At 39.6% G+C, this 27,174-nt stretch overlaps 1 protein-coding gene across 1 annotated transcript in view; it reads left to right on the top strand.

Annotated features, from left to right (window-relative positions):
* LOC132378453 (collagen alpha-3(VI) chain-like) overlaps nt 1-27,174 on the top strand; it is an 83,654-nt gene that overhangs the window by 31,183 nt on the left and 25,297 nt on the right. The window contains exons 13-20 of the mRNA XM_059945380.1: nt 1,945-1,980; nt 5,373-5,435; nt 8,221-8,283; nt 12,641-12,703; nt 13,674-13,736; nt 20,937-20,987; nt 24,844-24,879; nt 24,986-25,048. Of these exons, the coding sequence (XP_059801363.1) occupies nt 1,945-1,980; nt 5,373-5,435; nt 8,221-8,283; nt 12,641-12,703; nt 13,674-13,736; nt 20,937-20,987; nt 24,844-24,879; nt 24,986-25,048 (438 nt within the window). The remainder of the gene's footprint in view (nt 1-1,944; nt 1,981-5,372; nt 5,436-8,220; nt 8,284-12,640; nt 12,704-13,673; nt 13,737-20,936; nt 20,988-24,843; nt 24,880-24,985; nt 25,049-27,174) is intronic.

Raw genomic sequence — 27,174 nt, 5'->3', positions numbered from 1 at the left:
GAATGCACAACACATTGAACTGCAGTGGATGGGTTACTACGGCAGAAGACAACACACATACATTCTGTGGCTGCTTGTATTTTGCATAAAGCAAAAGTTGGCTCTGTTCTACCAAGCATATTTAGGGCTCTCGTACTCATTGGAAGGACTTTCCCACCATCTTATTGCAGATTCCAGTTAGGTTGAAGAGTGGTATTTAAATTGTGACCAGAGAAGGCAGACTGCACATCCTGTTTTACATCGACACAAGAGATTCTGCAGCATCTGGAGATCTTGAGCAACACACACAAAACATTAGAGGAGCTCAACAGGTCAGGTAGCAGCTATGGAGGGAAATAAACAACCGACATTTGGGGCCAAGGCACTTCCTCTTCCTGCAGTGATCACTCTCTCTGCAACTCCCTTGTCTACTCGTCCTCCTCACAGATTTCCTTCCAGGCACTTATCTCTCCAGCTGTGCCAAGTGCTACATCACATCCCTCACTGCCATTCAGGGGTCTAAACAGTCCTTTCAGGTGAAATAGCACTTAATCTATGGATCTGTGGAGCTTAGTTATTGCATCCAGTGCTCTCACTGCAGCCTCCTCTCCTTCCATGAAAACCAATGCAGATTAGGGGACCGCTTCATCAAGCACCCTTGCCCCACCTGCTGCAACTGCCAGGATCTCCAATTGGCCACCCATTTCAATTCTACTGCCCTGCCGATCCTTGTTCTCCTCAACTACCATAACAAAGCTAGATGTAGGTAGGAGAAACAGCACCCTACATCTTGGTTGTTACTAACCTGATGGCGTGAACATCAATTTCTCTGGCTTCTGATAACCATGCCCTTCCCCACCCACTTTGTTTTTCTTCATCCTGATAACCCTCACACCACTTCATTCCCCCTCCACACCCTCTTGCCTTGCCCATCACTTCCTTCTGGTTCACCACTTCCATTTCTTTATTCCATGGTCAACTGTCCTCTCCTATTAGTTTCATTCTTCAGCTCTTTACCTTTTCTACCTATTGCCTCCTATCTTCTCACATCATTACCTATCATCTCCCCTCCCCCACCAACCTACCTTCCCCCTCACCTGCTTCCACCTATGGCTCACCAGTTTAGCACTCCTCCCCCCCCCCACCCCCCGTGGGCCCTTCCTCCCCACGGCCTTTTTATTCTGGCTTCTGCCCCTTCCTTTCTAGTCTTGATCAAGGGTCTCAGCCCAAAACATCAAAAGTTTACCATAGAAGTTGCCTGACCTGTTGAGCTCCCCCAGTATATTGTGTGTGTTGCACCCTGTTTTACATGCTAAGAAGCTGCAGCAACACCAATACTGAAGACCAAGCAAAATCCATTATCAATTTAGGAGTAGCATCGCTCAGGGAAACCAGGCAACACTGTTCGGAGAAATGCAAGAGCTGAAGTTCCAGCTATTTTGCTACATTTGCTACATAAGAGTGGCTAACAACGTTCATTTAATTCCAATAAAATGCATAAATTCCCATGTTCTTATGCCTTATTGTTAAATGTAATCTTTCATCATCCTTATTAAGCATTTGCAGTGTTAACAACCTTCACTCATTAGTTATCACTCTCTTAATTGTTATAAACACCAATTGAATGAAGAATAAGCCAGAGTTTTGGAAGTTAAATTTATAGCAGCTTTGTGGTTCAGTTCTTAATGACCCTCTTCTAACCTCTACCCTTTCACTCCCATTCTAATCTACAGCACCAGGCTCCACCACCATCCATTTCCTGTGCAAATAATTCTCCTTTACCTCATCGTTCCTTGAAAAGGCTGAAACTGACTCAAATGTTAAACATCAATATAGAACAGTTTCCTTTCTCATTTGTTGAGCAGAAATTAAAAAAGCAATCTCCAAAAATGTTAAGACTGGCAAGGCATGATCTCAATTTAACTTGTAATTTAACTTTAACATGTATTACTTTATGTGTTTTAGGGTGTCCCTGGTCACAGAGGACCATCTGGGCAAGACGTGAGTGATTTATTTTTCATTCGAATTACTCTCACTGCTTTATATTATTGTAGTGCATATCATATAATCTTTATGTGGGATTTTTGTGCGTCAAATCTGATGGATTGCAATCAGTTTTTTCCTATTTTGTACATTCCCATCTGCTAATGGGAATCTGCTAATTCCCATCTAACCAACAAAACCAATGGGAATATGCCTATTGAGAAAATAAGATCAAAATGTGCAATTCTAATTCACACATGCTTTATAAGTTCACACTTTCAATTCTGTGCCATTATTTACCTGCTACATCTGTGCTAGAAGTCATTATGGTAAGGTTTACTCAACTAGCCAACTGCTGTCGGATTTGGAACTGTTTTGTAACTAAGCAATTATATACTTATTTTCAAGAAGGAAGCTGGTGAAGCCAACGGAAAAATCTAAATGTATTTTCTCCCTCAAATTGAGTGACTTAATTCAGAAGATAATATCAACACTTAGGGTCTGGAGTTACAAATAGGGCTCGTTTCCATTCCTATTGGACATCTGGGAGCCAGATGTGATGTTGTTATAATCAACCCACATCGAGGTTACTAGTATGGATACTAGTTTAGTATTCCAGATTTATTAAACCAGGTTTAAATATCACAGTTGTCTTGTGGGATTGATATTGAAGTCTCCAAGTCCAATATTTAGGTTCAAAATTCTATTTCCAGTAAGTTTTCAGCAGCTGTTAGCCTTTTTATTTTATTTTGACCGACCTGTCTTATAGTGATTTAAGAATGTGTTAAATATTTATAAAAGAAAATTATTGATAAATTCTTCCCTCATTCTTTGAGAAAGCTTATAGCAGCCTCCTAGTGTTTTGTGCCATAAATAACTATTCAGCATTTTCCACTTGGCAAAAGCTCTTCATAATGAAGTCTACTTTCCCCCTTATTTCCACAATTAATGATTTCACAAGCAGAATTCTCAAGATAGTGATCGTAGTTTAAAACACGTTGCATCATGTACTACATGTTTCCATACTCCAATTCTCTCATACCAAACATCGCACTTCATTCCAAATTTAAAGTAATCTTAAAAATGGAATGGGAAACAGTCATAAGTCAGGATCCTAAAATTTGCAAGTACAGTAGATTCCGTTAATTGGGGCACATTGGGATCAGTACATTTATGCCCAATTAACTGAAATTTAAGTATTTATCTAAAATGCAGAACAAATTAGAACATGACCAATACCACTACCATACTATAAAACTGTACACAGCTTGATCACCCCTAATCTGAAATGCTTGGGGCCAGAATTGTTTCAGATTTTGGATTTTGGAATATTTTTCTCTATATAATGAGATACCTCGGGAATGGGACCCAGGTCTAAGCATGAAATCCGTTTCCATTACATATGCAGCTTATACATATACCCTGACTGTACTTTTATATAGTATTTTAATAATTTTATGCATGAAGCAACAATATATACATTGAACCATCAGAAAGGTAAGCTATCAGTACCTCAGCCGCCCAGGTGGACAATCCGTGGCTGTTTGGCATCACACCATTCCTGACTCTGAATTTATGTGCTACCGGTAAGCACTCTTTGTCTTACACTTGTTCATCACTTATATGTACAGATGCAGCCTTTCAACATGTTGGATTTTCATCAGCAATGAGCCCGGAAAACTTATCAATGAATTTCTCTGTTACTTTGTGATCAGCAAACGCATTATCACCACAAATCTTTGAAAATTTAATGCCGTGCCTTTCCTTAAATTCCTGCAACTTGCTGAATATTCACAACTACCTTCAAATTTCAGTTTGTCATGATAGATCTTTGCTTGTTTCACAATCAGCATACTTTTAAGCAGCATTCAATACACAATTGAGATTTTCATTTTTTACTTAATGCAGTGTTTTTCCATTTTTCTTTCACTTCTGTTCATTACATATGTGAGGTCACTTCTCAGAATTGTCTGTGGTGTGGAGAGACCCATGCATCACCTAGGAACCTTCCCAGTGCTGTGTGGAATTTTGCTTTTGTGACATCGTGTCAGGGCTCAAAAAATTCAGATCTGAGAGGGTTTCAGATTTTGGAGTTTCGGATCAGAGGTGTTCAAACTGTAGCTATCGACATACCTAGCCAGTTTATGTCCCTGTGTTCATTTGATTGAATGTAAATGAACAAAATGAGGACTGTTTCATATAATTGTATCCTCCAATTTTTCATTTTCATTGTAACATTCAAGATAATTGTCAATATCTTCAAATTATTTGTAGTTTCTAACTTGTTGAAGTAGCAAAATCATTTCATTTTCATTCCCATCCATTTCAGGAATCTTCATGCCTGGATGCTTGAAACTGCAGGGAACAAAACTGTTCTGCATTGTCTTACTGCTTATTTATCGCCAACTATCAGTGACAAAAATCACTGCTTCTTGAACACAAACACATGCAAAGGTCACTATTTATAAGCTGTTTGCTCTGAGCACTATGCACCGTCTAACCTCCGCACAAGTGCACATTACCAATGGTAGTTAGAAAATGTTTGGCAACAGTCTGCTGCCCCAATTAAGTGGCATTGTGCCTCAAATATACAAAGGAAATCCCAGCTATTTTCTCAATTAGCTTTTGTTCTTTAAGACTTTACCCAAATAAGCAGTTGTCAAGATTAGCCAGTGGCCCAATTAAGCAGAATCCATAGTATTTTACTGAGAATCAATTGGTTACAAGATACACATTATAGATGGATTTTAATATTAATAGAATAGAATCTCCTTGATCTTTGACTGCTTGATTGACAAAAAAAGTTCCAATTTGCAATTTCGTAGTAGTTAAGAGATTTACAGGCTAACATTCTATCAGGCATTTATAAGAGCTTGAGCTCACTTTGAAACAACTCTATTACCAGCAATGGATACTGTGATATTCTGCGTTTAGAGTTTCAGAATAAGTATTACAGCAGGGCCCCAGCTCGCATGCTATCTTCAACTCACTGGGTTTGGGTCCCCACCCTCCCTCGCCCCTCATTTGGGCCACAGTTACCATACCCCTTTTTTGAAATTTGGAGCTCCATCTCCAGTTCCTGTTCTCTTCCAACTCACCATGTCCCTGGTTTCCCACGCTCCCATTTAACTCAATGGTTTCATCACTCTCCATCAGTTGACTTAGGTCCAGTTTAAAATCACCTGGTTTGCCTGAAAAATGCATTATCATCCTGCTTAACATCTAAGACAAATGGGGGGAATAATGCAGAAATTTTACTAATCCGGCAGCGCTAAAGTCTTGTATGTGCTGGATTATTGGAATTTTACAATATATTAAATCTTAAAATCAGGTGCAGTTTTTAAAAATCAAATGATTTTCCAGAATTAAGGATCTGTCTCATCAAGTAATACTTGTCTGTTTCTATCTAGGGTAAAATTGGAAAACCTGGTAAGAGAGGACGTGCTGGAAGCCAAGGATTCCAAGGCTCACAGGTAGTCAAGAGTAACAATGAGCATTTAATTAGAACATCAGTGGTATGGACGTTCACAGTACAATCGTTCTAATTGTCATTAATCTCTATGGTTATTTCGATTAATGCATGTTCATCCTGTTTTACTGCTGCCACCCCCCCCTTCAAATGCTTTCTTCTTCATTTGACAAAGTTCTGTTCCTTCACCCCATCAACTACTTCACCCTTCACCCAACAAGGTTGCTGTGGTCACACCTGTACTTTATCAACACCACAATGTGCAATGTCAAGGGATATTGGACTCATGAAAGAAAGTTAAAAGCTTAACATAGTTCGAAGGGAAATAAATTAGGATACATGAAAATCTTCAGATTCATTATCACCCAGTGTTCATTACTGTCCAGTGTCAATGTTAACATCATTATTCGCATTCAAAGTAAGAGAAAAAAAAACATCAGAGTCTGAGGAATAACCTTGTTAAAAGGTAAATAGCAAAGTCTTCTGCACCTATTCTAGCACCTATTCTATTCATTTCCTGGCTGTGTTTTCTTGACCTCTTGTAGCATACTCTGCTTGATAAACTCTCACTGATTTGGCTAGCTGCTCAAGGGTGTGAGCTGAGACATTCAAAAGTCATCTCCAACAGAGGCAATCTTATCTTCAAAGTTGCTTTTGTTGGCTTCTGAGGGTTTGTTTTGGGAGGTTCAAACAGTTCCTTCCAGTGTTCATCCACATACTCAGAAAAGCTTGAATTTAATATAACAGTTCTAAAAGATGCCAAAAATAATGGTTTATGTTCACCCACAACAGGTTCTCTTGTGTACACAAAAGGATTTTAGCTGAACCCGGTTATTTATAAAGATTTTCTTTGGTTAAATTCCTTTGTGCAGCACACAAAGCTCAATGTGTGAGTCATGTAGATATTCCCAGAAAGAGCCTGGGACCAAGAGTGAAATTCTGGACAAAGGGAATATTTTTCAAATGGATTACAGCTCACTTGGGCTTCAGTCACATAGTTTAATTTGCATAGAAACCTTCAGAAACAAAACTTCACAAGGCAGTTGTGGCTAAAACATGGGACTCTGAAAGGGAACCAGTCCTTGTTCATTACCATGGAGTCTAGTATATAGATCTTCCCATGGCTATTTGTCTTTTCCCCTTTAGTTCAAACCCATCAACCTTTTTTGCTGCAAATATTCTTCAGGCCACTGTCACTGGATTGGATCCAGTCATGGACAGAAGATTGGCAGAAGGCAAAGAGCGGGAGTAAAGAATTGCTATTCTGGTTATTTGCCAGTGACTAGTGGCCTTCAGCAGGGGGCAAGGTTGAATCTGCTATATTTATGTATTAATGATCTGGATGATGAACTTAATACCTTTGTGGCTAAGTTTCCAAATGATGCGAAGGTAGGTAGAGGGGCAGGTAGTGTTAACAAAGTAGGAAGTCTACAGAAGGACTTAGATTAGGAGAATAAGCAAAGAAATGGCAGACGGAATATAGTCTCGGAAAGTGTATGGTCATGCACTTTGGTAGAAGGAATAAAGGCATAGACTATTTTCTGAATAGGGAGCTGATTGAGAAATCAAAGGTGGAAAGAGAATTAATTGGAAGTCCTTGTGCAGGATTCCCTAAAAGGTTAACTTGCAGACTGAGTCAGAATTGATGAAGGCAAATGTAATGTTAGCATTCATCTCAAAGGGACAAGAATATAAGAACAAGGATGTAATGCTTAGGCTTTATAGGCATTTGTCAGGCCACATTTGGAATACTGTGAGCAGTTTTGGGTCCAATATCTAAGAAGGAAAGTGCTGGCATTGCAGAGGTTCCAGGGGAGGTTTACGAGAATGATCCTCATCAGGGACTGAAAGAATTAACATATGAGGATATTTGATAGCTCTGTGCCTGTACCCACTGGAGTTTAGCGGAATGCAGGAAGGGGATGAGGAGGATCTCATTGAAAACTAACAGATATTGAAAGGTTTAGATAGGGTGGAAATGGAGAGAACATTACCAATACTGGAAAAGTCTAGGACCAAAGGACACAGTTTCAGAGTCGAAGGACATCCCTTTAGAATAGAGATGACGAGGGATTTCTTCAGCCAGAGGGTAGTGAATCTGAGAAATCCATTGCCACAGTCAGTTGTGGAGGCTCTCTCATTGGTTGTCTGTAAGCAAAGGTTGATAAGTTCTTGATTAGTAGGGGCGCCAAATGCTCTGGAGAGAAGGCAATAGAATGGGATTGAAGGGGAAAATAATCAACTTGATCAATGGCAGGACAGATTCAATGGGCCAAATGGCCTAACTCTTCTCCTATTTCTTATGGTCTTATTGTCATATACTGATCAGTTAACTTCATCTATGAACCTTGATATTAACCAATGCTTCCCATTCCTCACTTAAATCCAATATTTTACATTGAAGGTTACTTCCCCTATTCTCAGCAAAGGCCAATCCCCACCAGACCACTCATTGCACCTCTCTACCCTCATCCAGCAGTCATCTACACAGACTGTACCTTTTTCCATAGATGCTGTCTGGCCTGCTGAGATTCTCCAGCATTTTGTGTGTGTTGCTTGAATTTCCAGCATCTGCAGATGTTCTCCTGTTTGTGAATGGATCTACACAGAAAGCATGCTTTTGAACCATAGAACCATTTCTTGGATAATAAATTGCCTATGTAATATTTTGAATGGTGAAGATTTGATTTCTACATCCTCACGTAAACAATAAAGAAATGAACTATTTGTGGTGTAGCATTGACCTGTCCTCATCAACATCAGTCTCAATTGTCTTTTTTAATTTACAGGGGATATGGGGTCCCTCGGGGCCACAGGGACGAAATGGAGAGAAGGGGCCTCGAGGTCAGCAGGTTTGTACAGTTTGGTTTATCTGTGGAGACACAACTTAGGTCTGGTTTGTAAAGTACATCTGTTTATCTGACTCACTGCAAGGGAGATTATAGGTCAAGTTAGAACCAGCATTATTGGTCTATTGGATGTGACAGCAGCATGTGTCAGTAACATCCAAATGTCTCGGGATAGAGAGCTTATCACATGGATTCACATGGCATTGTACAGCACAGAAATAGGGTCATCAGCCCACTACGTCCTTCCCAAATTTGACAGCTATCCACCCTAATCCCATGCATCTGCATTACGATTGTATCCTTCTGTGCCTTGAGTATTTGTGCCTGTCCAAATGCAACCTGCAAGTAGCGATTGTATCTGATTTCACTACCTATTCTAGCAGTTCGTTCCAAATGTTAACTACTCAGATCCACCATAAAACTCGTTCCTCTCACCTTAAGTGAGGAGTGGGAGTTGAACAATCCACACCAAAAGTGCGTGGAAAGAGTTACTTTTTAATCAGGGCAGCGTTCAAAATTTTGAAGGTAGAGTTTTGCAGCAGTTTTTCTTTTTTTGAGGAGTGACCAATCAGCAAGCTGCAGTGCATAAAGGGAGCTACCTTTCAGTCAGGTCCAGGTCCAAGATTTAAAAAGCGGAGCTTCAAACCAGTTTTTTCTGAGTTGGACAATCCACACCTGGAGTACGTGAGGAGAGCTACTTTTTAATCAGAGGAATTTTGAAGGTAGAATTTCATGATTTGAAGAGCAACCAGTCAGCAAGAAGGATTCATTAGAAAGGGCCAACAAGAATAATTCAAGTGTAAAGGGAACAGCCATTCTTTTGAGTGTGCCAGTCTTTAGAGTGGCTTTGGCTCATCAGGCTTAGATGAGTTCAGCTTGGGTGAGGTAGGTTTCTTGTAAGTTGCTCTCCCTCTGTCATTATTTATTCATTCCTCTTCTATTAGGGCATCGTAGTTTAGGAAGAATGCCCCCGGGGCAGTTGTTTGTACTCTATGTGGGAGGTGGGAGGTCTGGGGAACCTTCAGTGTCCTAGATAAACAGATCTACACCAGGTGCACTGAGTTGCATCCTCTGAGAGAACGTATTAACGAACTGGAGCTGCAGCTCGATGACCTTCGACTCATATGGAGAGAATGAGGAAGTGATGGAGAGGAGCTACAGAGAGGTAGTCACCCCGAGATTGCAGGGAACAGGTGACTCTCAGGAGAAAGAGGGGAAATGCACAGCCAGTGCAGAGTACACCTGTGACTGTTCCCCTCTATAATAAGTACACAACCTTAGATAATATTGTGGGGGACAACCTAGAAAAGAGGAGCCACATTGACCTGGTCTCTGGTGCTATGTTTCAGAAGAGCAGGGAGGTGAAGAGGACTGAAATATTTTGAATCAGTAGAAGTATCTTGCATCAGTTTTCACTGTGGAAGACACTAGCAATATGATGGAAGCTCCAGGTTTCAGGGGTCATGAAGTATGTGCAGTTACCTTTACTAGGGAGAAAGTTCTTGGGAAAATAAAGGGTCTGAAGGTAGATAAGTCACCTGGACCAGATGGTGTACAACCCAGAGTTCTGAAAGAGTTGGCTGAAAAGATTGTGGAGGCTTTAGTAATAATTGTTCAAGAATCACTAGATACTAGAATGGTTCCGGAAGGTTGGAAAATTGCAATCGTCACTCCATTCTTCAAGAAGGGAGACAGGCAGGAGAAAGGAAACTATAGGCCAGGTAGTCTGACCTCAGTAGCTGGGAAGATGTTGGAGTCGATTATTAAGGATGAGGTCTCAGAGTACTTGGAGGCACTTGATAAAATAGGCTGTAGTCAGCATGGTTTCCTCAATGGAAAATCATGACTGACAAATCTGTTGGAATTCTTTGATGAAATAGCAAGGAGGATGGACAATGGACAATCAGTTGATGTTGTGTACAGTATTTGGATTTTCAGAAGGCCTTTGAGAAGGTACCACACATAAATCTGCTTAGTAAGCTACAAACCCATGACAGGAGGCAAAGAGTGGGAATAAAGGGAACGTTCTTTGGTTGGCTGCTGATGACTAGTGGCGTTCCATTGGGGTCTGTATTAGGATTGGTTCTTTTTACATTATATGTTAATGATTTGGATGATGGAATTGATAGCTTTGATGCAAAGTTTGCAGATGATATGAAGATAAGTGGGGGTAGGTAGTTTGGAGAAAGCAGAGAGGCTACAGAAGGACCTTGACAGATTAGGAGAATAGGCAAAGAAGTGGTAGATGGAATACAGTGCTGGGAAGTGTATGGTCATGCACATTGGTAGAAGAAATGAAAGGCTTAACTATTTGCTAAATGGAGAGAAAATACAAAAAACTGAGGCACAAAGGGACTTGGGAGTGCTTGTGCAAGATTTCATAAAGGTAATTTGCAGGTTGAGTCTGTGATGAGAAAAGCAAAAGCGATATGAGCATTCATTTCAAGGGGACTAGAATATAAAAGCAAGGATATAAGGTTGAGATTTTATAAAGCACTGGTGAGACCTCACTTGGAGTATTGTGAGCAGTTATGGACCTCCTATCGTAGAAAGGATGTACTGAAACCGGAGAGGTTATCAAAGGAGGTTCACAAAAATGATTCCAGGTTTGAATGGCTCGTCATTTGAAGTATTTGATGGCTCTGGGTCTGCATTCACTGGAATTCAGAAGAATGAGGGGTGACCTCATTGAAACCTACTGAATGCTGAAAGGCCTTGATGGAGTGGATGTGGAGAGGATACTTCCTATGGTGGGAGAGTTTAAGACCAAAGGACACAGACTCAGAATAGAGGGACCTCATTTTAGATCGGAGATGAGGAGGAACCTCTTTAGCAAGAGAGTGGTGATCCTGTGGAACTCATTGCTACAGGCAGCTGTGGAGGCCAAGTCTATGTATATTTAAGGCAGAGGTTGATAGATTCTTCATTGTTCAGGACATGAAGGGATACAGGGAGAAGGCAGGAGATTGGGGCTGAAAGGAAATATGGATCCGCCGTGATGAAATGGTGGAGCAGACTTGACGGCCCAAAATGCCTAATTCTGCTCCTAATGGTCTTTTGTTCTTAAATCTATGCTTTCTTCTTTTTTGATACCATGGAGGAATAAGGTTTTGATTATTTATCCTAGCTTTGTCTCTCATGATGCTACATACTTCTATCAGGTGTCCTCCCTCAAGCCTTCTTTGTGCTATAGAAAGCAAGCTCAGCCTATTCAATCTTTTCCCCTAACTAAAATCTTCCAATCCAGGCAACATCCTGATGAACCTTCTCTGTATTCCCTCCAGTCCAAACTCATTCCTCCGATAAGGTACACAAACATCTTTCAACATAATAACTTCTAGTTTGCTTGTGAATAGAGAAACTGTACTTTCCATAGATTCAATGGTAAATTCATTTATAAGACACGTAGCACAGAAACTGACCCTGCTTGCTACCAGCCACACATTTACATTTGACCCATTTTATTCTCCTCACATTCCCACCAACACTAATCCACCTACCATAATAGGGTTAATTTACAGGGTTCAATTAGCCTTTTAGTTCATGTCTTTGGGCTATGGGTTGTAATTGGAGCCTTCAAAAGAAACCAAGACTTGGGAAAAATGTGCAAAATGCATGAAGACTGTACTTGAAGTGAGGATCAAACCTGGACCAACAGTTAGGTCAACAGTTCTACTGACTGTTGCTCTCTGCTGTCCATCTGAATTAGTATTAGGTAAATATCTGCTATTAATTCTATGAGTTAACGTGATATCTATGTTAAATTAGGCCAAGAGCACTGCAGTCAGATCAATGTTACTTTATTTTTTCAAATAATAGCCAGGATTTATTCTTGCTCAGATGATCAAACTCATAGACTATAAAGGAAGTTTGAGACAAAAGGATCGATCATACAGCTTTAACCCAGGTAACCTGTTCATATTCTATACCTTCACAGTATGGTCCAGGTCAATTTTAATCCTGCCCACGAATCCATTTATAACAAGTGTCTATACCAAATTTTGAACCACAGATCTATTTAGAATGTATAAATAGCCTATCTGACATTAATACATGGGTGATTAATCCTTAATTAATGTTTCAGAGATATAAAATCCATTTCAATTGATATGGGTCAAATTTGGCCCGGAACAGCCTCAATGTACAAAAATTTGTAGCACCTGTACAAAAGTATAACATTTTTAAATATTTTCATTTTTGCGCATTTTGAGTCACTTTAGGAAAAGTCATCAAATTTTGGGTAAAAAATTGGCATTTAGGTTGTTTTCACTGCTGTCAAATATCAAAACAGGTCAAATTTGACCAAAACAGTATGTAAGGGTTAATTAATCAAAGCTTGTACATATCAATCATTCAACAGGGGGTACGTGGAGTCCAAGGTGAGCAGGGAATTGAGGGAATCCAAGGATTTAAAGGACAAAATGTAAGTAACATTGTGTGTTGTTTATTATTGCAGCAAATACTGGTGTTCTGGAATGGAATGCTTTAATTTTGGTGAATGTTATAATGTTATCTGTGGTAGATTTAAAATGCCCTTTTATAGAAACTCTGCATTCTGCTTGATCAGAAAGTTATTTAAAATTATTGCAGGATTAAAAAATAATCATTGTAATATGTCAACTTAGAACAATTCTGTAACATTTATATTAATATGTTTGTGAGGATATATCAAGAAAAATGTAGAAAATTAAATAGCTTAACGTGGAAAGCAAAAGAGCTTTACATGAAAAATGCTGGCACTCCATTCTACTTGAATCTACTTTCTGTATTAGTGAATTGCCAGGCATACCTATATACGTATTCCACATAGAAATCATTCTACTGACTGCTGCGCTCTGCTGTCCATCTGAATTAGTACTAGGTAAATATCTGCTATTAATTCTATGAGTTAACGTGATATCTATGTTAAGTGTTAAGTTCATCACCATTTAGCTAATCTACTTCTGCCAAATCATTTTAAGTCAAAGATAATAATTCTGGTTCTGATTCTGCTTTCCAGACTACCAGCAGGTCAGATCCTAACTTTGCATTAATATCTGGGCCCTACAGCCATGAACTGATAAAAATCCCTTCCGCCTTTCCATTTATTTGGCATATCCACCTGCTAATTTTCAATCATTTCTGTGCAAGGATACTGAGGTCTCTTTGAACGTGGATATCTTTCATTTTCCCATCATTTAAAAATGCTTGGCCTTATTGGTGAATGTAACATGTCCCCAATATTGCTTTTGACCAAAACCAACAAACTGCATTCCCCTATCCTGTCACTATCCCTCACTAATTTGACTTGGAACGGATTATCCAGTCAGCAACACATTGCTGTTAGTGGGAAGATAGTATATGCAATTAGGCTCATTTATATTTGTAATTAACCAGTGGCAATTATTTTATAGGGTGAACCTGGAAACCCTGGGGAGAAAGGTGTAAGTGGACCACCTGGACGCCGAGGCTCAATGGTGAGTTTGTTCTTTTTTTTAAAAACAAAAATATTCATTCTCTGATGAAAATGTATGCTAAACAGGAACAAAAGTGGCAGAAATTTCTCTCCGTTAAGTTCTTTCGCCTGGAATGTCAGCAGTGATAGTCCTGAATATTTTCTGTAACATCAGTTGAAATTATAAACTGCAGCTTGCATCAGTTCTCTGAGAATTACTAGCCATATTATGATACAAATCCATTTCCTCCCCACCACATCACCACTGCAACCGTTTCTTCAGATTCAGATTCATTTATTTATCATACGCACATCGAAACATATAGTGAAATGATTCATTTGAGTTAAAAACCCAGCACACCCTGGGGGCAGTCTGGAAGTGTTGCCACACATTTGGTTACCGAGATATGTTGTCCACCATGCTCGGCAGAACAAGCAACAACACAACAGCAAAACAATCACACTCTTCCCACCCACACCGACAAGTCCAACAACCCCAAGACAGGCCTCTATGGCCTTCAGCCAACTTGTTGATATGGGCCTGCAACTTCTCCAGTAGACTACTTGATTAGCTTTTGCAGTGACAGATGACACAAATCACTTGATGTTGGAAACTCCCAGTGTCGCAATTCACCACAATAAGTTTTGTCAGGCTGAATTCCAGCATGGAGATTTCCTCTGTGGAATTGCTGGTCAGAAACCACAGGAAGGCCATAAACAGCTTTAGAATTCTGAATTTCTTGTTATTTAAAATTGAAGTAAGGCAAGTTGGACACATTGGACATTATAGCCTCACAATTCTGATGCTTTAATCTAACAGTGCACAAATAAAAGTTTATAAATTCCATGTCTCTTTTAAAGAATTCATCGTACCCTATCCCTACCACTACCCTATAACCCTTGTTTATTTTGTAACCCTTTCAAAAATTATGTGTGGAGACAAACAGTTCTGCAGATGTTTATTAGTCTTTGATATGTCATAAAAATGTGTGAAAATATGAAAATGATGGACTGGCAAAAAAAAAACAGTTGAAGCCATGCCTAACGTAATACTCAACTATACAAGATGTAAAGTAACATGACCTACCCCTCAATCCCTATCTTCTCTCTAAACTTTACAATGTTTTCACCCATGTGCACCCAGCAGCAAAGTATTCTGATAGTAGAGACAAAATTATAGCATAATTCTGAGCACTTCTTGCCAACAGGCTCTGAAAAGACATCCACAAAAGCTTTGACTGATTTTGTTTATCCTACTTCATGTGCAACAAGGCCAGTTATCTTTAACCATTGCTTTGGCTCTAATCATCGAGCAGTCCAAGTAGTTGTCTGGTTACCTAGAAACCTTGTCTGGATGTCTGATTTATTTAAGGCATTAAAAGTGGGAGTCTGGTCATTATCTCTCACTGCAAAGGGTCTAAACAAATTCACTTGCTCTGAAAAGAAAAACTGTCCTTTTGTTACTGCTGATACGTATAACATCCTAAAGCTGTGCCTTAAACAGTGTACATCATTGTTCCAAACTTCAAGGACTTCAGACCATTACTGTTCAAACTCTTTTAAAAGGAATTCCTTCCCATCCCAGAAATTAGCTCAATGAAGTTATAAGACAAAGAAATAGAATTAGGCCATTTGGCCCATTGAATCAGTTCCACTATTTGATCATGGCTAATTTATTATTCCTTTTCAAATCCATTCTCCTGCCTTCTCCTGTCACTTTTGACACTCTTACTATCAAGAAACTATCACGTTCCACTTTAAATCTACCAAATGACTTGGTCTCTGCAGCCATCTGTGGCAATGAATTTCCACAGATTCATCACCATCTGGTTAAAAAATTCCTCATCTCTGTTCCAAAGGTATGTTCTTTTATTCTGAGTCTGTGCTCTCTGGTCCTTGACTCTCCCATTATTGGAAACATTCTCACCAATTCTACTCTGTCCAGGCCTTTGAGTATTTGGTAAGTTTCAATGGGATCCCTCCTCATTCTTTTAAAACTCCAGCGATTACAGGCCCTGAGCCATCAAATGTCCTCATATGTTAACCCTTTCATCTCTAGGATAATTTTCATGAACCTCCTCTGGATCCTTTACAATGCTAGCACATCTTTCCAGGTACCAAGGTTAGAGACATCTCTGATCAAATTCACAGCATTCTTAAGGGGGAGGGTGAGCAGCCACAGAAGTCATGGTCCACATGAGTACCTATGACATAGGCAGGAAGGGTAACTAGGACTTGCAAAGTGAGTTTGATGGTAGGTTAGGAACAGAATCTCCAGGGTGGTTTTCTCTGGATTTCTATCCATGATAAGTGGTAGTGAGGCAAGAAATAGGAAACAGGAAAATGCAGTTTGACTAGATCTGGGGATAAACTAAATAGTGGTTGGGGGGTTCAATAGATTGGAAAAGTATGGATAAAATAAAAGGTGAGGACAATGCAGGAGGGGTTGATGAATTCTCCAGAATAAAGAATAATATTTTTTTTAAAACTTAGAAAGGGATAAGAATTTAGATTCAGGCAACATAGAAACAAGATTGAAAAGAGAAATGGAAAATACAGGACTGAAGGTGTTATATTTGAATGTACACAGTATATGAAATAAGGTAGATAGTTCTGTAGTGCAGTTAAAAATTGGCAGAGATGATGTGGAAATCACAGAGTTATGCCTTGAAGAAAATCACAGATGGGAGCTAAACATACCTACAAGGATACACATTGCATCAAAAGGGCAAGCAGGTGGGGGTAGAGTGGTTGAGGTGGGTTTGTTGGTAAAAGTTGAAGTTAAATCCTTAGAAAAAACTCAACATAGGATCAGAAAATGTAGAATCCTCGTGGATAGAATTAAGAAACTACAAGGATAGGAGTTATATACTGACTTCTGAAAAGTAGGCAGGATGTGGAGTACAAATCACAAAGGGGGATAGAAAAGGCATACACAAAGGGAGGATAATAGTCATGGAGGAATTCTCTATGAGGTAAACTGGAAAAATCTGGTTAGTGTTGGATCCCAAGAGAAGGAATTTGTCGAGTGCCTATAAAATGGCTTTTTAGAGCAGTTCATGGTGGAGCCATTAGGGAAAAGGCAATTTTGGATTGGGTGTTGTGTAATAATCCAAATTTGATTAGGGAGCTTAGGGTAAAGGAACCTTAGGAGGCAGTGTTCATAATATAATAGAATTCACCCTGTAGTTTGAGAGGAAGAAACTAAAATTGGATGCATCGGTATGACAGATGAGTAAAGGTAATTATAGAGGACATGAGAGAGGAGCTGGACAAAGTTGATTGCAAGGGGACACTAGCAGGGATAATGGCAAAACCACAGATGTTGGTATTTCTCAAAGTAGTTTGGAAGCAGAGATATAACCTAAAGAGAGAATGAGGCAGCGAAGGTGCTGATTGTTTTGTGGTGTACTGGAGTGGATAAATCCCCAGAGCCTGACAAGGTGTTCCCTTGAACCTTGTGGGGGGGCTACTGCAGGGGTCCTGGCAAAGATACTTAAAATGTCCTTAGCCACATTTGAGGTGCCATAGGACTGGAGGTTAGCTAATATTGCTGCATTGTTCAAGAAAGGCTCAAAAAATAAGTCGAGAAATTATAAGTCAATGAGCCTGATGTTGGTCATGGATTAATTATTAAAAGGTATTCCAACAGACAGTATGATAAGTCGTTTAATGGACAGGCTCTGATTCGGGATAGTTGATGGGGAAAAATCTGCTAAACTTTTAGCTGGTCAGTTAAAGGCTGGGATGGTCAGAAGACAGATTTTTAAAAGTCACTGACCAGATAAAACAGAAACTTCAGATCCTTATGAAATTAATAAGATATTTATGGAGCAGAAGTCTATCAAAGCTTGCAGTGTGGTCTTGACCAGCTGCGAAGATGGACTGAAAAATGGCAGGTGGAACTTAATGCAGACAAGTGTACGGTGTTGCATTTTGGGAGGTCAATGCAGGATAGGACTTGCACAAAGAACGGTAGGGTTCTGAGTTGTACTGTAGAACAAATGGACTTGGTACTAGAGATCCATAATTTCTTGAAAGCAGCACCGCAGGTAGATAGGGTAAAAAGGCGAGCTTTTAGCACATTGACTTTTATAAATCAGGGCATTGATTACAGGAGTTGGGAAGTTATAATGAATTTGTACAAGATGTTGGTGAGGCTAAATTTAGAATATTGTGTGTATTTCTGTTCACCTACCTACAGGAAAGATAACAATAAAATAGAAATTTACAAGAATGTTGTTGGGGTATGTGGACCTGAGTTAGAGGGAAAGAATGAATCGATTAGGAATTTGTTCCCTGGAGTGAAAGAGAATGAGAAGAAATCTTACAGAGGTATACAAAATAATGAGGGGCATAGAAAGGCTAAATGCATTTTCCCCTCAGATTGCGTGAGACTGGAACTAGAGGTTATAGATATAGGGTGAAAGGTGAAATATTCAAAGGGAATCTGGGAGGTAATCTCTTCACTCAGAAGGTAATGCAAGTGTGGATTGTGCTGCCAGTGGAAGTAGTAGATGCAGGTTCAGTTGTTTCTCTCTACATACCCTAATGAAATCTATTATGACCTAGCTCTGCTCAGTCGGAGTATTGTGGACTATGTATTTCAAAGTCCAAAGTTCAAAGTAAATTTATTATTGAAGTACATGTATGTCACCATATACAATCCTGAGATTGATTTTCTGTGGGCATACTCAATAAATCCATAATAGAATCAAAGATCATAAAGATCCACCAACTTGGGCATTCAGCCATAGTGCAAAAGAGGCAAACTGTGCAAATACAGGAAGAAAGAAATAATAATAATGAAGAAATAAGAAATAACTATTGAGACAACAGATGAAACGTCCTTGAAAATGGGTCCATAGCGTGTGAGAATATTTCAATGACGGTGAAATTGAATAAGTTATCCCCTTTGGTTCAAGGGCCTGATGGCTGGGGGGGCAATAACTGTTCCTGAACCTGCTGATGTGAGTCCTTTGAGACTCCTGTACTTCCTTCCTGATGGCAGCAACAAAAAGGAAGTATGACCTAGATGGGGGTTGGGTCCCTAACATAAGAACATAAGAAATAGGATCAGGAATAGGCCATCAGGCCTGTCGTACCTGCTCTGGCATTCAGTAAGATCATGGTTGATCTGGCCATGGACTCATTTCCGCCTACCTGCCTTTTCCCCATAACTTTTAATTTGACCTAATATGCAAAAATCTATTCAACCTTGTCTTAAATATATTTAGTGAGGTAGCTTCGACTGCTTCTTTGGGCAGAGAATTCCACAGATTTACTACTCTCTGGGAAAAGCAATTCCTCTTCATTTCCATCCTAAACCTACTCCCCTGAATCTTAAGGCTATGTTCCCTAGTTCTCGTCTTACCTGCAAGTGGAAACAACTTTCCTGCCTCTATCTTATCTATCCCTTTCATAATTTTGTATGTTTCTATAAGATTTCCTCTCATTCTTCTGAATTCCAGTGAGTACATTCCCTGGCGAATCAATCTCTCCTCATAGTCTAACCCCCTCATTGATACATAGAAAACCTACAGCGCAAAACAGGCCCCTCAGCCCACAAAGCCTCATCTCTGGAATCAACCTGGTGAACCTCCTCCACACCGTTTCCAAAGCCATATATCCTTCCTCAAGTATGGAGACCAGAACTGTACACAGTACTCCAGGTGTGGCCTCACCAGTACCCTGTACAGTTGTAGCATAACCTCCCTGCTCTTGCAAACCAACCTTTTGTGATTCATGCACGAGCACTCTCAAGTCCCTCTGCTCAGCAGCATACCGCAGTTTTTTACCATTTAAATAATAATCTGCTCTTCCATTCTTCCTTCCAAAGTGGATGACCCCGATAATGGATCCCTGATGATAGATTCTGATTTCCTGCAAAAATATTTTGTGTAGCTGTGCTCAATAGAGCAGAGGGCTTTACCACTACTTTTTCTAGTATCTTCCATTCAAGGCATTGGTGTTTCCATACTAGGCTGTGATGCACTCAGTCAATATACTCTCCACCACACATCCATAGAAGTTTGTCAAGGTTTTAGATGTCATGCTGAATTTTTACAAACTCCTAAGGAACTAGAGGCAATGCCATGCTTTCTTTGCAATTGCAGTTGTACGCTGAGCCCAGGATGGGCCCTATAAGATAATAACTGAGAGGAGTTCAAAGTTGCTGACCCTCTCCACCTCCGATACTCATGGACTTCTGGTTTATCCCTCCTGAGGTCAATAATCAGCTCCGTGGTCTTGCTGACATTGAGTAAGAGGTTGTTGTGGCACCACTCAGTCAGATATTTAATCTCCCTCCTTTATGATGATTCGTCACCACCTTTGATTCGGTCTATGATAGTGGCTTCAGCATATGAAGAGTTGGCTCCTCTCATTCTAGTCTCTATTAACATAATGGTATGACTGAATTTCACAGGTTTCTGGTTCTTTGCTGTCTCTGTTTAAAATTTTTGATATTTTCAACTCATCCCTATATTCTCTCCCCTTCTAATCTTTATAATACATCTTGCTGAAATATCCAAAACAGGCCTCTCCAATACTGACAGCTGCATCTTAAAAATAGAGATTTAAAAAAAAAGTTTGAAGCTGGAAATATCAAATAAAAACAGAGGTGTAAGGAGAAATGATTCACAGTTCAAATCCATGATATTTTGTCAGGACTGGACAATCAGAACTTTGTCCTACTAGAGATATCTCTTTGTCTTACCCATCTCCCTCCACCTTGTCTGATACTAAAAATAAATTTGCTTTACCCTATCCCAGTTCTGACAAATGTTCATTGATGCGAAACATTCACTGTTTCTCCTGCCACAGATGCTGCCTGACCCAATAAATTTTTCCATGATTTTCTAGTTTTATCTTTAAGCTCTGGAATTTTCCTCCAGACTCTACTTTCCTTTCCTTCTCTGACTTGCCCAGTTAAACCTACCACACTTGGGCATCTGCAGTGAAGTCTCCTTCTGAGATTTGATATTAAGTTTTCACAGTATGATCCTGTGAAGTTTCTTTGGATGTTTTATTTTTCTATGGTAGGAGCATGATATAAATGGTAGTAGCTGTTATTGTTGATACTTCAGCCACTATTGATCAGCAGAGAGGCACTCCTGAAAACCATCAATAACTTCATCCTGTTAATGTTAAATTCCTACGGGGAATCGTGGCATGAAACAATATATGACTGTGAATGTATACTGTCTTGCTTACTACACAGGGTCTCGATGGTGATGATGGATTTGGCTCTCAAGGCTCAAAAGGAAGAAAGGTAACAGCATAAATTTATCTTACAGATAGACATTAGTCCTGTAACAAGGAAGGGAATCTTTCTTTCTATGCCTTTGTGTCTTATCATCCACAGCTACAACTTAAACATTATCATTATGAAAGAAGGAATATTTCTATCTGCTGTACTAGTTCCTACAAAAAACCTTGCATGTCATTGTCAATGGGAAAAATGTTATGTTATTTTTCCCATTTTACTATTGTAGTCATGGTGAAGTGAGAAATAAAACTTGGGTAATAACAAATCTATATTATTAATCCATTCACAAAGTAATGGTGGCAGCAATCACGTGATTAACAGATCACTTGAAATGTGTATATAATACCAAAGATTGAAAAGAACTTTTCAATAATAAATGTACTTTCTTTTATTCAGAGATTTTATTCTCATAAGCAGAACCCCACAAAATAGTTCAATATATTTCTATTCCACATCTATTAAAAGGATTTGCAAATTTGGATGCTTAGATTTTTGAGGTAATGGATTCAACTAGTTTTAACTGATTAGCTTTATGATTTCAATCAGTAAAGTCTTTATAGAAGCACAATCAGGTTTATTATCACTGTATATGACATGAACGTTGATGTTTTCTGGCAGTAGTATAGTGCAAAGACGTAAGACTACAATCAATTACAAAATAAATGGTAAAATAAAAATATTGAGATGGTTTTCATGGACCATAGAGAAATCTGATGATGGAAGGAAGAATCATTGAGTTTTCAGGCAGGTCCCCAATGTTAGTAATGAGAAGCAGGCATGTACAAGGCAGTGAGTCCCCTTAATGATAGATGCCACCATCTCAAGGTACCATCATTTGAAGTTATCCTCAATGGTGGCAAGAGTGGATATTGGACTGCTACAAAATGATGCTACAGAGTTAGTAATGGGGAACAAAGAAGTGACTGACAAACTTAAGTATTTTGCATCATTCTTCACAATGATGTGAGTGGATTGCACCAGGTTTGAGAGTGTCAGAGAACAGAAGTCAGTGTAACAGCTATTACAAAGGAGAAAGTGCCTGGGACGCTGGAAGTCCGAAAGGAGATAAGTAACCTGGATTAGATAGACTATGCCCCAGGTTCTCAAAGAGATATTGGAACAGATTGTGAAGGCATTAGTAGTGATCTTTCAAAAATCACCAGATTCTGGAATAGTTCTGGGAACAGGAGATTTACAAATGGCACTCCATTCCTTAAGAGGGGAGGGAGGCAAAAGACAGGAAATTTATAGGCTAGTTGGTGTGACTTTAGAGGTTGGTAAGATGTTGGAATCCATTATTAAATATGAAGTTTTGGGGTACTTGGTGACACAAGATAAAATAGGCCAAAGTCAGCTTGGGGAGAAAATGCTGACAAACCTGTTGAAATTCTTTGAGGAAATAATGGGCAAGATAGACAAAGGAGAGTCAGAGGATGTTGTTTACTTGATTTTCAGAAGGTCTTTGACAAGGTGCTGCTCATGGGGCTGCTGAACAAGATAAGAAAATAGTAAGATAGGAAAGATTCTAGCATGGATAGAACATTGGCTGACAAAGGGGGGTTTTCCAGTTGGCTGCCGGTTAGGACCATTAGGACCATTTTTTACACATTATATGTCAATGTTTTAGATGATGGAATTGATGGCTCTGTGGCCAAAAGTGCAGATGATACAAAGATAGGTGGAAGATCAGGTAGTGTTAAGGAAGCAGGGAGTCTTCAGAAGGACTTAGATTATGAGAACTGGCAAAGAATTGGCAGATGGAATACAGTTTAGGGAACTGTATGGTCTTGCACTTTGGTGGAAGGAATAAAGGAGTAGACTATTTTTTAAATGGTGAGCAAATTCAGAGTTTCAAAGGAACTTGTGAGTACTTGTGTAGGATTTCCTAAAGGTTAACTTAGAGGTTGAGTTGGTGGTAAGGAAAGCATATGCAATGTTAGCATTCATTTCAAGAAGACTAGAATATATATAAAAGCAAGGATGCAATGCTGAGGCTTTATAAAGCATTGGTCAGAAGGCTCTTAGAGAATTGTAAGTAGTTTTGGGACCCTTGTCTAAGAAATGATGCGTTGACACATTGGAGACAGTCTAGAAGAGGTTCATGGAAAATGATCTCAGGAATAAAAGAGTTAATGTTTGAGGAGTGTTTGAAGGCACTGGGCATATACTCACTGGAGTTTAGAAGAATGAAGGGGATTTCATTGAGACCTATTGAATATTGTAAGTTCCAGACAGAGTGGACATAGAAAGGATGTTTTCTATAATGGGGAGTTTAGAACCAGATGGTACAGCCTCAGAATAGAAGAATATCCTTTTAGAATAGAGATGAGGAGGATTTTGTTAGTCAGATCATTGAGAATATGTGCAATTCATTGCCACAGACAGCAATGGAGGCCACTTCATTGGCTATATTTAAAGCAGAAGTTGGTACGTTCTTGATTAGTAAGAATCTCAAAGGTTTTGGTTGGAAGGCAGGAGAATAGGATTGACTGGGATAATTAATCAGCCATGATTGAATGGTGGAGCAGACTCGATGGGCTGAATGGCCTAATTCTGCTTCTGTGTCTTATGTTCTTATGATTCTTCCCATGATGGTATTGGCTGAGTCTGTGACACTTTTCAGCCTCTTGAAAGTTTGTGCATTGAAGCCTCCATAGCAGTCTGTGATGAAGCCAGTCAGAATGCTCTCCACTGTGCATCTATAGAAATTTGGTGAGTTGCCAATTTTCCACAAACTCCTAAAGAAAAGTAGAGCCACTGGTGTGTCTTCTTCACAATTGCAACAAAATGCTGGGTCCAGGACAGATCCCTGAAGACGTTGACACCAAGGAACTTAGAGCTGCACACCCTTTCCCCCACTGATCCCTCAATGAGGACTGGTCCCCTTCCTGAAGTCCACAATGAATCTTTTGGCCTTGCTGATGGTAAGCGAGAAGTTGTTTTGACAATACTCAACCAAGATCTATCTCACTCCTGTATGCCTCCTTGTTGCCATTTGAGATTTGACCAACAATAGTAGTATTTTCTATGAATTTATAAATTTCACTTGAGCTGTGCTTAACTGCAGTCATGAATGTAAAGAGGGAAAGAGCAATGGTTAAGCACGCATCATTGAGGTGTGCTAGTTTCCGCAGTGAGGAGGAGATATTAACACTGACTTGTACTGACTGTGGTCCCCTGATGAGGAAATTGTGGATCCAGTGATATTCAGATGCCCAGGCTCTGTCCATAATTTTTTGTCAAATATTTAATGCCAGATGATGACAAATCTAACTATTGTAGAGTTTCCCCATGTCCTTATCATATAAATGTGAACTATAAGCAAAATATTCATGATATGTTATACTAATTCTGATTTCTGGCAATAGATTTTCTAGTTGCTTTGAATGAAGAAAATGTTAATGTGATTCCAGTAATTCCTCCTTTTGAAGAGGCATGAAAACTATCTCTGAGTGGCCTGGGTCTGTTTCTTATTGAATTTTAGGCTGCAGGGACTTAAATTGTTGGGCTTTATTAACATGCCTCTGACAGACCTCCTGCTCTGGAGTTAGTGAGTGTCTGGAATAGCAGTTATTCCTTTGCATTCACTGGGTTTGGAGAAGATCTTTCCAGGGTGGGAAGTACTGGATGGGTAAGTCTTAGGATATCCAAATGAGGAGTACACATCTGGACTTTTAGAATCAAAGCAAAGCAGTTTACCTTAAGGATTTCTTTAACTTCATCAGAAAGCGATAAAACAACAGAGGAAGAACTGCATTAACCCAGCTAACAATTGTAGTTGACTGTTTAATACATAAGCAAAATTATGCTCCATGCTCTAGCCCTATAGTGCTAAAAATATTACTTCATTACTTTGCAGGGAGAAAGAGGGCCCCAGGGAAACATTGGCAGAAAGGTATGTTTAATAAATTTTAATATCTAGAGTAAAACTACTTTAGGTTTGAATTCATTATTATCAAAGATGACTCTTCTTTGTGCGACATTTGTTATCATGGTTTTAGGGAAACAGAGGAAAAGCAGGAATAAATGGAGAACAAGGATTCAAAGGAATGAAAGGGAACCAGGTAGGAACGACTGAAAAACATTAAATTCTTAATCCATATTTGATATTTTAAAAAAAGAATGCTATTTGGTTGACAATCTATTAATGTAAAACAATAGATTATTGCAGTTTAGAATTTGTTCATTATATATCGTGTTGTAAGATGTGGGTCCATGATTTCTACAGTTTTCTACAGAAGTGGCTTGTCATTGCCACTTTCTGGGCAGTGTCTTAACAAGATGGGTGACCTGAGCCATTATCAATACTCTTCAGTGATTGTCTGCTTGACGTCAGTGATCACATAACCAGGACTCGTGATATGCACCAACTGCTCATACAACCATCCACCACCTGCTCCCATGGCTTGACATGATCCTGATCAGGGTGGGTGGGTGGGGGGAACTAAACAGGTGCTACACCTTGCCCAAGGGTGACCTGCAGACTTGCAGAGGGAAGAAACCAATGTACAACCTCTTTCGGTAGAGACATATCTCCATTCACCACCTATAAAGTTAGCAATAAAATCTAAACAAAGTGAAATAAAAATCAGTTATGAAAATGACCCAGACTTTGGCTATTCAGCTCATTACAACTATCTGACTGACAGGTTGCCCTCTCTTTCCTTGGCTTTTCAGTCTTCTCTGGGCTCCTGGTTGTGTTGCATTGCAGACTTTCTGTCTGTGCTATAGAACCTCTAGCATCCTCAGTGAGATTTTTGCCTGGACAGTCCATGCTTCAGAAAACCTTGTCTGAATCCTTCCGGAGAAAAACAAGGGTCGAGGGCAGAAGAGGAGCATGTCTGTACTAAAGAGAGTCTCCACCACCCACCCCTCACCCTTCTGTATGTACAACCAAGGTGTACCTCATTGCAGATTCACCTGACTGGCTCTACTTTAAGAAAGGTGATTAGATAGGCATTGGTGGGCCACCTGGATGCCACTTTGGAATTTCCATACTTAATAATCAACCTCTCAAACTATAAGCTGTTCAAGCTAGTATCGTGGTCACTCTGACTGTGTTTTAGGTTATAGTCTAAGCAGCAGACAACTGTTTTTAAAAGCAAGTATAAAGAGAGTAACTTCTTATAAAACAAGCAGGTTAGATGCCCTTGTGCTTAGTTATCCAGTCACAGGTTACCCTGTCTCTTAATAGACTTCTCAGTGGCCTAATAAGAGATGTTCGCCCTCTGGTGCCATAACATGATAATACAAAAATTTGTAGCACAGTTTCCTGTTAGGTTTTATTTATTATTTTATTTAGGCCTTTCTGGTCCTTCAAGTTGCGTCGCCCAGCAACCTCCTAATTTAATCGTAGCCTAATCACGGGACAATTTACAATGACCAATTAACTGTCCAATTGGTATATCTTTGGATTGTGGGAGGACAAGGTCACGGGGAGAACGTACAAACTCCTTACAGGCAGCAATGGGAATTGAACCCAGGTCGTCTGCTAAACACTACACTACGGTGCCGATAAGCCTTATATCAGATACCTTGCACCAGGTACAATAGCCCTAAATGAAAACAGGCCCTTCGCTCCATTGTGCCTATGCTGACCATCAGACACCCAGTTATACTAATTCAGCTTTCATTCTCCACCTCATTCACATCTTCTCTCCCCAGATTCCACCATTTAGATACATACATATACAGTGATCAATTAACCTACCATCCCATATATCGTTGGGATTTGGGAGGAAACTGGAGCACCCAAAGGAAACCCATGTGGTTACGAGACGACATGTAAGTTCCACACACACAGCACCAGAGGTCAGGATTGAATGCGGGTCTCTGGCACGATGGTACTGTGCTGCCCAGAGCTGCACAACCGTTGCACACGTTTAGCAGAAGCTGGTAATATACTTCCTCCTCACACTTAGCAGACACCAGCTGTTTAGCTCCGCTGTTCATCTTTTCCAACTCGTTGGCATACTCTTTCCAAGGATGAAGAATGACCACTTCATCCTCAATCTTCATGCACATGCTGCTCCAATGTCCTAGTCAGTCAGGCATGATTTTCCTGCCATTCTGTTAAAGGACATTTCTTCTTTTTTCTAATTAAATTTTTTTATTGAATTTTCAAATAGTTTACAGAAAGAAAAAAAAATTATCAACCCTTCCCCACTCTCCTTAACCCCTCCCCCCTAAC

This window comes from Hypanus sabinus, chromosome 20, assembly GCF_030144855.1.
Source record: "Hypanus sabinus isolate sHypSab1 chromosome 20, sHypSab1.hap1, whole genome shotgun sequence".
Lineage (NCBI taxonomy): Eukaryota > Metazoa > Chordata > Chondrichthyes > Myliobatiformes > Dasyatidae > Hypanus > Hypanus sabinus.
This window is presented reverse-complemented; position numbering and strand designations above follow the sequence as displayed.